Here is a 13,355-nt window from a genome sequence, read left to right on the forward strand (position 1 = left end):
ATCTGATGGCTTGGTGGAACAAGGAGGCAGAGGAGAGACCAAGATTGGGGAAGACTCCACAATGGGACCTGCATCCAGCCGCCCTAAGTGATAGGAAAACATATACATACCAGGGAAGAAGGAAATGGGTGGTAGAAACAAGTAGTGGTATCAAGGTGCATGTATCTTCCATCTATCATCCTAGCTACTCAGGAGACTGAGAACTGAGGATCGCCATAGGAAGCCAGCGTAGGCAGACAAATCTATGAGAGTGTTATCACCAATTAAGCAGCAAAAGGCCCAAAGACAGAGGTGTGGCTCAAGCAGCAGAGCACCACCCTGAGAGAGAGCCAAGGGTCCTGAGTTCAACCTCAGTACCAGCATGTGCATGTGCATGCACATGCACACACACATACGGACACAGGTTGTGCTAAAGCTGACTTCTATATGCAGGATGTCATAGGATGACATGTGAGGATGTAGGAAACTGGAAGTCATAACGTGCTTGAGGAAACAAACGAAGACAGAGGGCGAATGAGACCGGAAGGGGACAGAACATTCCAAAACCCCCAGAAGGACCAGGGCTGCCTGCTTTGCCTGCTGATCTTTTCTCAACCCATAATAGAGTAGACATGACTACAAGTGCTGACTGCATCTCCTTCGCATTTCACTGTCAAGTTTTAATGTTTACCATATTTGGTCTGCAGTTATAATACTCAAAATATGCATCTGATTAAAATTTGTAATGTGAAACTTTATGCATGGCCAGTAATCCTAGCTACTCAGGAAACAGATTTGAGGATCATGATTCAAAGCCAGCCCAGGTAGGAAAGTCCGTAAGACTCCTATCTACAATCAATCACCAAAAAGCTGAGAGTGGAGATGTGGCTCAAGTGATGAAGTACTAGTCTTAAACAAAATAGCTCAGGGACAGTGCTGAGGCCCTGAGTTTAAGTGTCAGGATGGATACACGTGCGCGCGCGCGCATACACACACACACACACACACACACACACACACACACACACGAAAAAGGAAAAGGAAAAGGAAAAAAGTGTCCTTCCTTGGTGCCAGCCACCAATACCAGACATCAAATGAGGCTGACAACAGGTGGACCTGCTCAAGGGAAGGAGAGTCCTTCTAAAGGCCCAACAACAGGTGGACCTGCTCAAGGGAAGGAGAGTCCTTCTAAAGGCCCGGCAACCTTCACACCCCGACAGTGATGGAAGAAAACATTCCCACAGTAGTAACCCACACAGAACTTAAATTCTTCCTTCTGCTAATGTTAACCCAAGAAAATGCCAGACGAAGCACAAATCTGTGTCTGTGTCTCTGTGTACGTCTTGGGCTTCACATTCTCCTTCGCTTTTCACACAAGGCTAGCACTCTTATCACTTGACCCACAGCTCCACATCTGACTTTTTTCAGGTTAATTAGAGATAAGAGCCTCACAGACTTTTCTGTCCAGCCTGGCTTTAAACTGTGATCCTTGGATCACAGCCTCTGGAATAGCCAAGGATGACTGCAGGAAGAGCTCTGGAGTGGTCAGGATGATTACAGGAAGAGCTCTGGAGTGGTCAGGATGACTGCAGGAAGAGCTCTGGAGTGGTCAGGATGATTACAGGAAGAGCTCTGGAGTGGTCAGGATGACTGCAGGAAGAGCTCTGGAGTGGTCAGGATGATTACAGGAAGAGCTCTGGAGTGGTCAGGATGACTGCAGGAAGAGCTCTGGAGTGGTCAGGATGATTACAGGAAGAGCTCTGGAGTGGTCAGGATGATTACAGGAAGAGCTCTGGAGTGGTCAGGATGACTGCAGGAAGAGCTCTGGAGTGGTCAGGATGACTGCAGGAAGAGCTCTGGAGTGGTCAGGATGATTACAGGAAGAGCTCTGGAGTGGTCAGGATGACTGCAGGAAGAGCTCTGGAGTGGTCAGGATGATTACAGGAAGAGCTCTGGAGTGGTCAGGATGACTGCAGGAAGAGCTCTGGAGTGGTCAGGATGATTACAGGAAGAGCTCTGGAGTGGTCAGGATGACTGCAGGAAGAGCTCTGGAGTGGTCAGGATGACTGCAGGAAGAGCTCTGGAGTGGTCAGGATGACTGCAGGAAGAGCTCTGGAGTGGTCAGGATGACTACAGGAAGAGCTCTGGAGTGGTCAGGATGATTACAGGAAGAGCTCTGGAGTGGTCAGGATGATTACAGGAAGAGCTCTGGAGTGGTCAGGATGACTGCAGGAAGAGCTCTGGAGTGGTCAGGATGACTGCAGGAAGAGCTCTGGAGTGGTCAGGATGACTGCAGGAAGAGCTCTGGAGTGGTCAGGATGACTACAGGAAGAGCTCTGGAGTGGTCAGGATGACTACAGGAAGAGCTCTGGAGTGGTCAGGATGATTACAGGAAGAGCTCTGGAGTGGTCAGGATGACTACAGGAAGAGCTCTGGAGTGGTCAGGATGACTACAGGAAGAGCTCTGGAGTGGTCAGGATGATTACAGGAAGAGCTCTGGAGTGGTCAGGATGATTACAGGAAGAGCTCTGGAGTGGTCAGGATGACTACAGGAAGAGCTCTGGAGGGGTCAGGATGATTACAGGAAGAGCTCTGGAGTGGTCAGGATGACTACAGGAAGAGCTCTGGAGTGGTCAGGATGATTACAGGAAGAGCTCTGGAGTGGTCAGGATGATTACAGGAAGAGCTCTGGAGTGGTCAGGATGACTACAGGAAGAGCTCTGGAGTGGTCAGGATGATTACAGGAAGAGCTCTGGAGTGGTCAGGATGATTACAGGAAGAGCTCTGGAGTGGTCAGGATGACTGCAGGAAGAGCTCTGGAGTGGTCAGGATGACTACAGGAAGAGCTCTGGAGTGGTCAGGATGACTACAGGAAGAGCTCTGGAGTGGTCAGGATGATTACAGGAAGAGCTCTGGAGTGGTCAGGATGATTACAGGAAGAGCTCTGGAGTGGTCAGGATGACTACAGGAAGAGCTCTGGAGTGGTCAGGATGACTACAGGAAGAGCTCTGGAGTGGTCAGGATGATTACAGGAAGAGCTCTGGAGTGGTCAGGATGATTACAGGAAGAGCTCTGGAGTGGTCAGGATGATTACAGGAAGAGCTCTGGAGTGGTCAGGATGATTACAGGAAGAGCTCTGGAGTGGTCAGGATGATTACAGGAAGAGCTCTGGAGTGGTCAGGATGATTACAGGAAGAGCTCTGGAGTGGTCAGGATGACTACAGGAAGAGCTCTGTATCCAGGATGACTATAGGAAGAGCCACCAGTGCCCGGCCAAAGCACAATCTTTCCTTTCTTTTTATGTTTTAAAAAATCATCTTTCGCCGGGCGCCAGAGGCTCACACCTGTCATCCTAGCTACTCCAGAGGCTGAGATCTGAGGATCGCCTTTCAAAGCCAGTCCAGGCAGAAATGTCCATGAGACTCTTATCTCCAATAAACCACTAGAAAACCAGAAGTGGCGCTGTAGCTCAAGCAGTAGAGCACTCGCCTTGAGCTGAAGAGCGCAGAGACAGCACCCAAGCCGAGTTCAAGCCCCACGACCGACAAAAAAAAAAAAATTATCTTTAAGTGGTTTTACAAAGGAGTTGGCATTTAACAAATCAGTTTCTGAATGCACTACCTCTTGATCAACGTCTCCCCTTTCAACATTCTCACCCATTCCCACCTTACCTACCTTGATCCTCACCCTTCCTAATTTTGTACAATATACACTGGATGGTATTCTCTCTTCTCCTCTCTTCTCCTCTTCATTCCCTTTCCTCTTAACCCCATCACATGCCTTTTGAATACCTGCTTCCTGGTGTTTCACTTGGCTAAACTTTGACTTTGCCTTTCTAAGGAATTACACTATTTCAGTTCTCTATTGAATCTACTGTTTATCAGTTAATATACTTGTATACACTTGTATATCACCCAAAGTGTTTATTTACAAGTGTGTAAGCTAAATTTAGCTTCCATATATAAAGGAAAATATGCATCCTTTGTCTCTGTAGGCCTGATTTCACCTGACCTACTTTTTCCAGGTCTTTCTGTTTCTTTACAAATGGTATGGTATCATTCTTTCTAACAGATGGGAGGAATTCCATTGTGTGTGTAACACATTTTCTGATCCATTCATCCTCTCAGGGGCATCTGGGCTGATCCCATGCCTGATCCAAAGCACAAATCTTCAGAAAGAAGCCTTCGCATTCCCTTGAGGTCAGGCAAAACAGTGCTCTGTAGGTTGCCTCTCTGAAATTGATCCTATCTTAATAAAGTAGAATACTCCTTCTTTTCCTTTCATTCAGGAACCAGACAAGAAGGAAGAGAAATGGGAGATTACTGTGGTCACTTTTGTCAATAAAAATCAGTGGGAAAATGATGATGAGATTGTCTTCCCTTCCTGAAGAATTTACTCCTAGCCATAATTACTTCAATTCCTGCAGAGCAAAGCACTGGGAACTCGACTGGTGTAAGAAAGACAGACACCTCGTCAGACAAGGTGGAGACTTGTCAACCTCTTGCACAAAAGAAAACTAAAGTGAAAGGCCACTAACTCTGAAGCCATTACACCCCTCTATTCTCTTCCAGGTCTAGCCCACCCTCTTACCATGGCCAGTTTTTCTCCAAAATACCCTGCGACACACTTTTGTCCTTCGGCAGCGGCGGTGTCACGAAGATCAGCCTTGTTTCCTACCAGCATGATAGGAATGGTCTCATGGGTTGCATCCTATAATGAAAAAAAAAAAAAAACAGGCATCCATCAAACATTGACAAATTACAGTGACAACAGCCACTATGGTCATAATAGAAACAGTTGTCTAGTTGCTACAAAAATGTAAATAAAATATCATTGCATTCATAGTTTTTCTCCTGTGTGTGCTGGTACTGGGGCTTGAACTCAGGGCCTGAGCAATGTCTTTTAGCTTTTTCACTCAGGGATGCTACTCTACTACTCGAGCTACACCTTCACTTCTGGCTTGCTGCTGGCTAATTGGAGCTAAGAGTCTCATGGACTCACAGATACTCAAACCAAAATCCTGAGATCTCAGTCTCCTCAGGAGGTAGAATTACAGGCACAAGTACCTGGCTTCATTCATAGTCATTTTAGCTGTATTTGGGAGAATAAAGTGCTTATTTGTTATTATTTTCTTAAGTCTTATTGCTAATTGCAACCTAAAAATTATTTATATTTAAGATAATATCTTTAAACTTCAAAAATCTCCCTCAGTACAACCATGCTTATGTCCCCATTTTCAGGTAAGAAAACTGAAATTCAGAGAGTTAAGAACATCTCAGAGCCAAGGCCTGGATCCAAACTGACTACACAACCCCCAACTACTCCATCCTCCATCCTTGCTAATGAAAAAGGGAACAGGCACTGAGAGTAATCAGATTTACAGCAAAGGAAATAGGTATCTGCTAATTTCTAGCACAATAACCAGTATCAACTAAGAGGCATGACCACTGACATCGATCTAGTTGGGAGTACAAAGAAGATAACAGAAAATATTCTGAACATGTAAAACTCAGAGAATTCATCAGGTTTCAGGTATCTCCTTCCAGCCTTTACTTGGTCATTCAACAAATTATTCGTAGCAGGCAAATTATAGGCAGAATCCTATTACAAAATTTTGTAGCCCAATATTTTCTATATGTGCCAGTCCTAGGACTGGAACTCAAGGCCTGGGTGCTGTCCCTGAGCTTTTTTATTCAAGGTTAGCACTCTACCAACTGAGCCACAACATTACTTTCAGCTTTTTAGCAGTTGTTTGGAGCTAAAACTCTTTCCTGCCTAGGCGGGCTTCAAACTGTAATCCTCAGTTCTCGGCCTCCAAAGTAGCTAGAATTACAGGCATTAAGCAGCAGCACCTGGTAACCTAGTGACTTTTAATCAAGGTATGCCAACGGTCAGTTCAGAGGTCCACACATTACTAACAGTCTATTGCTTCTCAACCCCTAACCTGTCTCAGAGATGGTGTTACCCAACTAAGACTGGGCACTCACCGTGGTCTTTATAGGATTGCCCCCAAGCTAGAAAGACATCATGGAGAAGCTTCACTGCACTCATTCTTTCCCTACAATGAAATTCAAATGCCACATAGTATCTACTTTTCCCCATAACAAATTGAAGAGTGAATTCTGAATAGTTTTCCTCCTTTCAGATCCCATGAAAACAAAGTATCAACACTGAAAGAATTGCTGGCCACAGTGAGGTGCTCAGAAAATTAGATCTCCTTTTCCTGGGCATACTGTAATCTAAAATTTAATCTAATGACTAAGCAAGACATTTCAGCACTGGAATGCTTTGCTCAGGACTCAACTGTCCCATGCCAGGGAGGGCTATTTGTCCCTATGAGTAGAAATACCTTCTACATGCATGGCCAATCAGACTTCGGCATCCATTTCTTTTCATTAAAGGCTTATTCTGTAAAACCTGCTGCTTGCTCTGTGCTTTATCTAAGAAGCCACCAGTGTTGACTGAAGCCCAATTTAGACCCCATTCTACTTCTAACCAAGCAAGTACCATATGCTTCCTACACCTCCAGTTTGCCATATATGAGAATATTTCTGACTTCCTTAGGCAGATGTTAGAGAGAGGAATGCAGCATATGGAAACATTTTGAAGTAACCATATTACACATATAAGTATATTTTTGTTACATTTATTATAATTTCACATTACTATCTTTTGATGGGATGATGTACACATTTATTATTGCTGAAGTCATATTTCTTTATTATTTTCTATTTCTTTATTATTATGTTTGTTAGAAAGAACATCCATTTCAGGGATTAACTTCAGATCAGATAGCAACCGTCCTGCTTAGCTTTAACGTCTATTTAAAATTATAGATGATATAGATGAAGAGTCAGCTAATAGTTTATTTGACAAGACAGTACACTGAACCACAGCCCAAACTGTAGCTTTTTGTGGACTCATAACTGTTGGCAGGACATTAAATGTGGTCAAAATCATTTCCTACAGTAAGAATTCTTAGTGGGAGCTGGTGGTTCATGCCTATAATCCCAGCTACTCAGGAGGCTGAGATCTGAGGATCATGGTTTGAATCCAGCCCAAGAAGGAAAGTCCACGAGACTCTTATCTCCAGTTAACTCCCAGAAAACCAGAAGTGGCGCTATGGCTCAAAGCGGCAGAGTGCTATCCTTGAACAAAAAGCTCAGGGAGGCTGTGAATGTGGTTTAGTGATAAGAGTGCTGCCTAGCACGCATGAAGCCCTGGGTTCGATTCCTCACTATTATATATACACCAAAAAAACAGCAGTAGAGCTGTGGCTCACAGTGGTTGAGTGCTAGCTAGGGTCTACACAGTGCCCAGACCCTGACTTCAAGCCCCAGGACTGGCCAACAACAACAACAAAAACCCTCAGGGACAGTGCTCAGGCCCTGATTCCAAGTCCCATGACCAACAATTTAAAAACAAGTTTCTTTACCATGAAAATAAGTGATATAAAAGCACCTCAGGGGACTGGGAAGGTGGCTCAGTGGTAGAGCGCTTGCCTTGCATGCCTGAGGCCCTGGGTTCGATTCTTCAGCACCACATAAGCAAAATGAAAAAAGCTGGAAGTGGCGCTGTGGCTCAAGTGGTAGAGTGCTAGCCTTGAGCTGAAGAGCTGAGGGACAGTGCCCAGGCCCAGAGTTCAGGCCCCACGACCAGACCCAAAAAACAACAACAAAAAAAAAAAAGCACCTCAGATAAAATACACAATAATCTAATTTAACAACAGATACTACCCGACACATTAACAATGCCAGAGACCCCACATCATGACTAAAGTAAGGCTCCCGACACATTAACAATGCCAGAGCCCCACATCATGACTAAAGTAAGGCTGGTACACATCTGTACTGGGTTTGTGCCCCATCCCATCCTCACATCCAGTGGAAACACCACCTGAGTTCCTAACACATATGAAATCCCCTACATACTTTCACCCCCAAAGCAGTACCCTCTTCTCTGTAAATCAATTTGCATTTTGCTTTGATTATATAAAAGATCTCAGAATTTTCATTCCCTGAAGATACCATCAGTAGCATCCATGGTTTGGGGGGCACTTGTGTAACGCCCAAGAGGGAGAGCAACTGTGGCCAACCGCCATGGGACATGGCCTCCAGCATGCCACTACGGCTTCTAGTCATTCCAGCATTTTCTGAGACTGTTCATACCTCCACCTTGTAATCTTCAATTGCTTCATTTTGATTCCTTACCTCAACCATGTCTACCCATTCTCGTACATTAAGGAAGCTTTTCTCACATGTAACATCGTACAGAAGCAAAACACCATCTGCTTTTCGGAAGTAGGACTTGGCAATACTTCTGAATCTGGGGAAAAAAGAAAAGCACATCACCACTCAGTCAGCGAGGCGCTGCCTCCCCTCATCGTTACGCTCACTTCTTTCTCTCATCTTCCAAGGCCAGCCAAGTGAGAAAAGCCCGTGGTGACACACTGCTATGAGTCAGCCCTCACCAAGCTCTGAGAGACACCGCGAAAGGGGAAAACATGAGGTCCTGGGTGACTGACTTAGCAAAGCCAAGCATTTTTTCCTACCAAACAATCCTAAGGATGTGTAGCGAAAGCATAACTAAACTTCAACATCAGCAACAAGCTACCAGGACCTCCATCAGGGTCACAGAGGAAGCTGGAAAGGCATGTGTGCAAGCAATGTTACATTGAGTCTGGTGGGCAGGGAGGGTGGGATAGATGGAAAGACTAAGAGTATGGAACGTCACGGTGTATGTGCCAGACACTGCATCGTGAACATAGAAGATCCACGACAAGACCGCATACATCAAATAATGTGCCTGTCTGAGCTCCAAACCGACCATGGTAGGTTTTACTAGGGCCATGTCAACCATCTGACCCACTGAAATGTTGAAACTCCGTCTGTCAGTGAATACAAGTTTCATGAGGAATTGCTATCTTCTTGTCCTCAGCCACTGAATAGTGCCTGGTACAAAGGCAGGCACCTCAGATTTACTTACTGAACAACTGAGCAGACTCTGTCCCCAAAGAGACAGACAAAATTAAAACCTGTGCCTTGTTTCTAGTCACAGAAATGAATGAGAAATAAGGTATCGTCACCAGATGCTATTCAGTTTACATCTCTGCCTTTAGACCAGGGGTCTGACAGATGCTCTGCTCCCTCATTTACTGTTTTGTAGCTAAAGGAGTTCCTTCCATTGTTGCTGCATTCAGAAGTGTCAACTCACCGAAGTGCTCCTGTTAGGAAAATGCAGTCCTTTTGGTCCAACCAAACATCACTCAAATGAAGCCTAGAAACCCTCTTCTCCCACAACTGAGTGGATGTGAAAAGGTGAGCACTACAGAAATAGTTATATACCTCAGAATTCTAAAAGTAATTGGAATGATATAGTATGTATATAATCATATATAATTATGAGTAGAAATTATATCAAATGCCCTACGAAGGCTTATCTGCAAACCTGAACTCAGGCCAAAGCATAACAAGAGCACTTGCCTCTCCTGTCCAGCTGTATCCCAGAGCTGCAAGACTGTCTGCTCTCCATCGACGATGAGAGTTTTCATCTGGAAATCCACTCCTGAAAGAGAGTATGAGATGGAGAACATGATGTAAATAATTCCATTAGTTTGTGACTTTCAAGCCCTCTTTAGACCAGCGGAAAAGCAGTAAGCCAAAACTCAATGAGGTAGAAGGGAATATGACCTTCAAGGAGAACCACCTTTGAAGAATAAATGCATACAGATGCACTGCCTGCAGGCTGGCTGGTTTTAGAAGAGAGAACACCTACTTTCTGTTTACCAGTTGATTAGCTGAATTCAGTCATCTGTGTGTATATACGCCATGTAATTGCACATGCAAGAAATGCATGTGCATATGTATGTGCATGCATGTGCGTATGAGTGTTGTAAGTGCATTGTGTGTGCAGGTATAGCCATATGTGTGTATTAAGTGTACATGTGTGTATGCACATGGGTGTGTTATAATCATGGATGCAAGAATATGTGTTTGTATAAACAAGTACATGCATATGTATATGATACAATATATACATACATGTATATTTGTGTGTATATGCAAGTTATGTCCTATAAATGTTACGGTCTCTAGAAACAAACCTAAATACTGAAGGCTTTTTATAAATCAAAAAGTGAACTTTCAAGCTGGGCATTGTTGGCTCATGCCTGTAATCCTAGCTACACACGAGGCTGAAATTTGAAGATTGAGGTTCAAAGCCAGCCCTGGTAGGAAAGGCTTCTTACCTCCAATTAACCACCAAAAGCAAAAGCCACAAATGAAACTGTGGCTCAAGAGGTAGAGTGCCAGAAATGAGCACAAAAGCTTGAGGACAGCCCCTATGCCCTGCATTCAAGCCCCTAGGGCCAGCATACACATACATGCACTCACGAGTGCGCGCGTGCATGCGCGCGTGCGCGCGCACACACACAGCAAATTTCCTACTTTGTGATTTTGAAAGGTCTATCAGAGAATCATAGATTTACAAGGAAGCCCATTGTTAAGAGGGCAATCAATCTGTTCTAACAGTTCTAGCTATCAAACATCTCTTTAGGCAATCAATTTGTTCTAACAGTTCTAGCTATCAAACATCTCATTAGATAAAGAAAAAAATTAAGAATTTGCACACGATCAACTCTTACTAATTATTATAAAAGTATCTTGGGAAGCTCAAGATACTACTGATTCCTTTGTTGCGGGATGGGGAGGGGACTTCTACCTGGCTATAATTTTGACAAACTTTCTATTGGTTCACCTCATCAAATGATACCTATAGGAAAAGCTTTCCGCCTTCCCTGTGCAAATCTGCACTCTGTTGCAAACCCCATTTTTTAAAATGAGTTAAAAATGAGTTATTGAACAAGTGCTGAAAATGAATGCATCTGAAAAGCGAAAAAACAATATCTTATTTCTGAAGATGGATGACAGTTGGGAGGCAGCACTGGCAAACGTTAGGGTGAGTAGTTTAATATTGAGAACTATTGAGACACAGCAAAATGTTTGGAAATACAAAATTCACTCACAGATTTTAAAACTTGCTTTTTTTCCATTTCTCTCCATGGAATGTAAGTTTCTGAAATGCTGGGATCTGGTTGGCTTTCTTCACTGCATACCCTTACCACTTACTATTGCATCTAATTTTTATTAGAATTCAAGAACTATATATTGAATAAAATAATCTGGTATCTCAGGCTCTAAGATTTGGTTGACAGATCAGTTAAGAAGATTCTTGCCAGATTTCCTTTGCTAAGATTAGAATTTAGCCAAAACAAAGGCCCATCCACAAACACACGCACACATATACATCTATATCCATGAATGGAGAGAGACAGAGAGACACAGACAAAGAGACAGAGGTAGAGAGACAGGGGGTTATCTATCCCACCTCTAAAGAAAAGTTATTTAGCCAAAGAAAAGAATCTCCCCATTGTCGGCCGAAGTAGGAGCTGTACCCAGGGTGGCACTTGTGTGTCCTCGAAATTCATTCTTGCAGAGTCTCATGAGGAAGCTTGACTTCCCGACCGCAGCATCCCCAGCCAGCACGATTTTGTAAGCTTTCTGAGAGCTGAGTGGTTTAGAGTTGTCATCCACCATGTCTGTCTATGGGGACAAAAAACATACTGGGTGAAATGGTGTTTCCAGTTTTCCTCCTAACAAGTAATTGATGCAGAAGATGAGGGCCTCAGAAGCCACCTACTTGAGGTGAAAGGGCCAGGACGGGCTTTCTGGAGGAGCTACCAGTGTTCCCTTCACACACAGCCCCCTGCGGCTTCAAGTCTAAGACAGAGGCCATGTCCTCCGAATCGTATGCTTCCTCATCTCTTATATCAGGAACCTGTTAGAAACAAAGCCTCTCGTTAACGTGGACCTCATAAATCAAAGAAAAGGTACCTTCAGCTGACTCTGCAGCCAGTGCGGTTCTGGAATGGTAAATCTACGAGGCTGTCTCCCTACTTCGGTGGAGGAAAAAGCACATTCTATTGATAAGGCTTTGTATTTATGGACTTAGCACACTCTCATTTCAGATACATGACCGGTATGGTGAAAGATTTGAGTCAAAGCAAGGCCTTCAATGACCATGGAGTCTGGGCTTACATCTGTGTCCGAAGCGTCACCCCTGAAGCTCTCCTGTAGCCCATGGGAACTCTGAAACCCCCTCTGGTGCTTGTATTCCGCTTCGGAGTCGTACTCATTGGAATCTCGTAGGGTAGACAAGCCACTGTCGAAGCAGCTCTCCGGCAGACTGTCTACTTCGTAATTCATCCTCTGCATGGGATCGCAGAGAGCCAGGGAGTCACAGTCCTCATCCGCATAGGAAGAGCGGGACGACCTGGGGAGGAAGCGGGAGACCGGCTTGACCTGAGGCTCCACGTTGCAACATTCAAGGACACACGGGCGACAGACTGACTGAGGGGGATGTGGCCAGAAAATTCCACATCCTCACCTGCACAGCCACAGTGCCTTTCATGATTAAGACTCAAGGGAATCCAACCAAAGTTCAAAGCAGCAAAACTTCATTCTGTGCAATAAGTAGTTATGACAAAAACTCACATAAACCCAGATACCAGTGGCTCATGTCTAATCCTAGCTTCTCGGAGGCTGAGGTCTGAGATATGGCTTGAAGCCAGCAGGGCAGGAAAGCCCATGAGATTCTTATCTCCAATTAACAATCAAAAAGCTATTAAGTAGAGCTGTGGCTCCAACGGTAGAAAATCTACCTTGAGTAAAAGAGCTAACACAGTGTCCAGGCCCTGAGTTCAAGCCTTAGTACTAGCATACCATACGTGTGTGTCCACACATGCACACCTAAAACACTTTTTAAAAAATGGCTATTTTTTTAAATTATCTTATTGTCCAACACAAAAGAATTAGAGTAAATGGGGCTGGGAAGGTGGCTCAGTGGTAGAGCACTTGCCTTGCATGCACGAGGCCCTGGGTTTGATTCCTCAGCACCACATAAGCAGAAAGAAAAAAAACCGGAAAGTGGTGTTGTGGCTCAAGTGGTAGAGCGCTAGCCTTGAACTGAAGAGCTGAGGGACAGTGCCCAGGCCCAGAGTTCAGGCCCCACAACCGGACCCAAAAAAAAAAAAAAAAAAAAAAGAATTAGAGTAAATGAAGATATAAATGCAAGATGTAAATGCAATTTCTCAAAACTATGTCAATAAAAATGCACGCAAAGCATGAAAGGCTTTCTATTTTAATAGGGTCAGACCATATTCTAAATTGCATGTGTGTGTCTAAAGAGAATGTCTTCTTCAAAGAAAGGCTGGCAACCCAAATGGAAAAGACAGCCACAGTGATGAGAGGAATTCTCTGGCATACATGTTTATGTCTTTTTGTGCTGGTTGGACTGGTACTCAGGTTGGTATTTATACT

At 44.3% G+C, this 13,355-nt stretch overlaps 1 protein-coding gene across 1 annotated transcript in view; it reads right to left on the reverse strand.

Annotated features, from left to right (window-relative positions):
* Nucleotides 1–13,355, reverse strand: part of Rasef (RAS and EF-hand domain containing) — a 75,492-nt gene that overhangs the window by 12,363 nt on the left and 49,774 nt on the right. The window contains exons 10-15 of the mRNA XM_042665621.1: nt 12,075–12,309; nt 11,677–11,814; nt 11,432–11,579; nt 9,462–9,543; nt 8,190–8,304; nt 4,570–4,689 (exon numbers count right to left, since the gene is read on the reverse strand). Coding sequence (XP_042521555.1) covers nt 4,570–4,689; nt 8,190–8,304; nt 9,462–9,543; nt 11,432–11,579; nt 11,677–11,814; nt 12,075–12,309 — 838 coding nt within the window. The remainder of the gene's footprint in view (nt 1–4,569; nt 4,690–8,189; nt 8,305–9,461; nt 9,544–11,431; nt 11,580–11,676; nt 11,815–12,074; nt 12,310–13,355) is intronic.

The sequence above is a fragment of the Dipodomys spectabilis genome, unplaced genomic scaffold, assembly GCF_019054845.1.
Source record: "Dipodomys spectabilis isolate Male_0828 unplaced genomic scaffold, ASM1905484v1 ptg000335l, whole genome shotgun sequence".
Lineage (NCBI taxonomy): Eukaryota > Metazoa > Chordata > Mammalia > Rodentia > Heteromyidae > Dipodomys > Dipodomys spectabilis.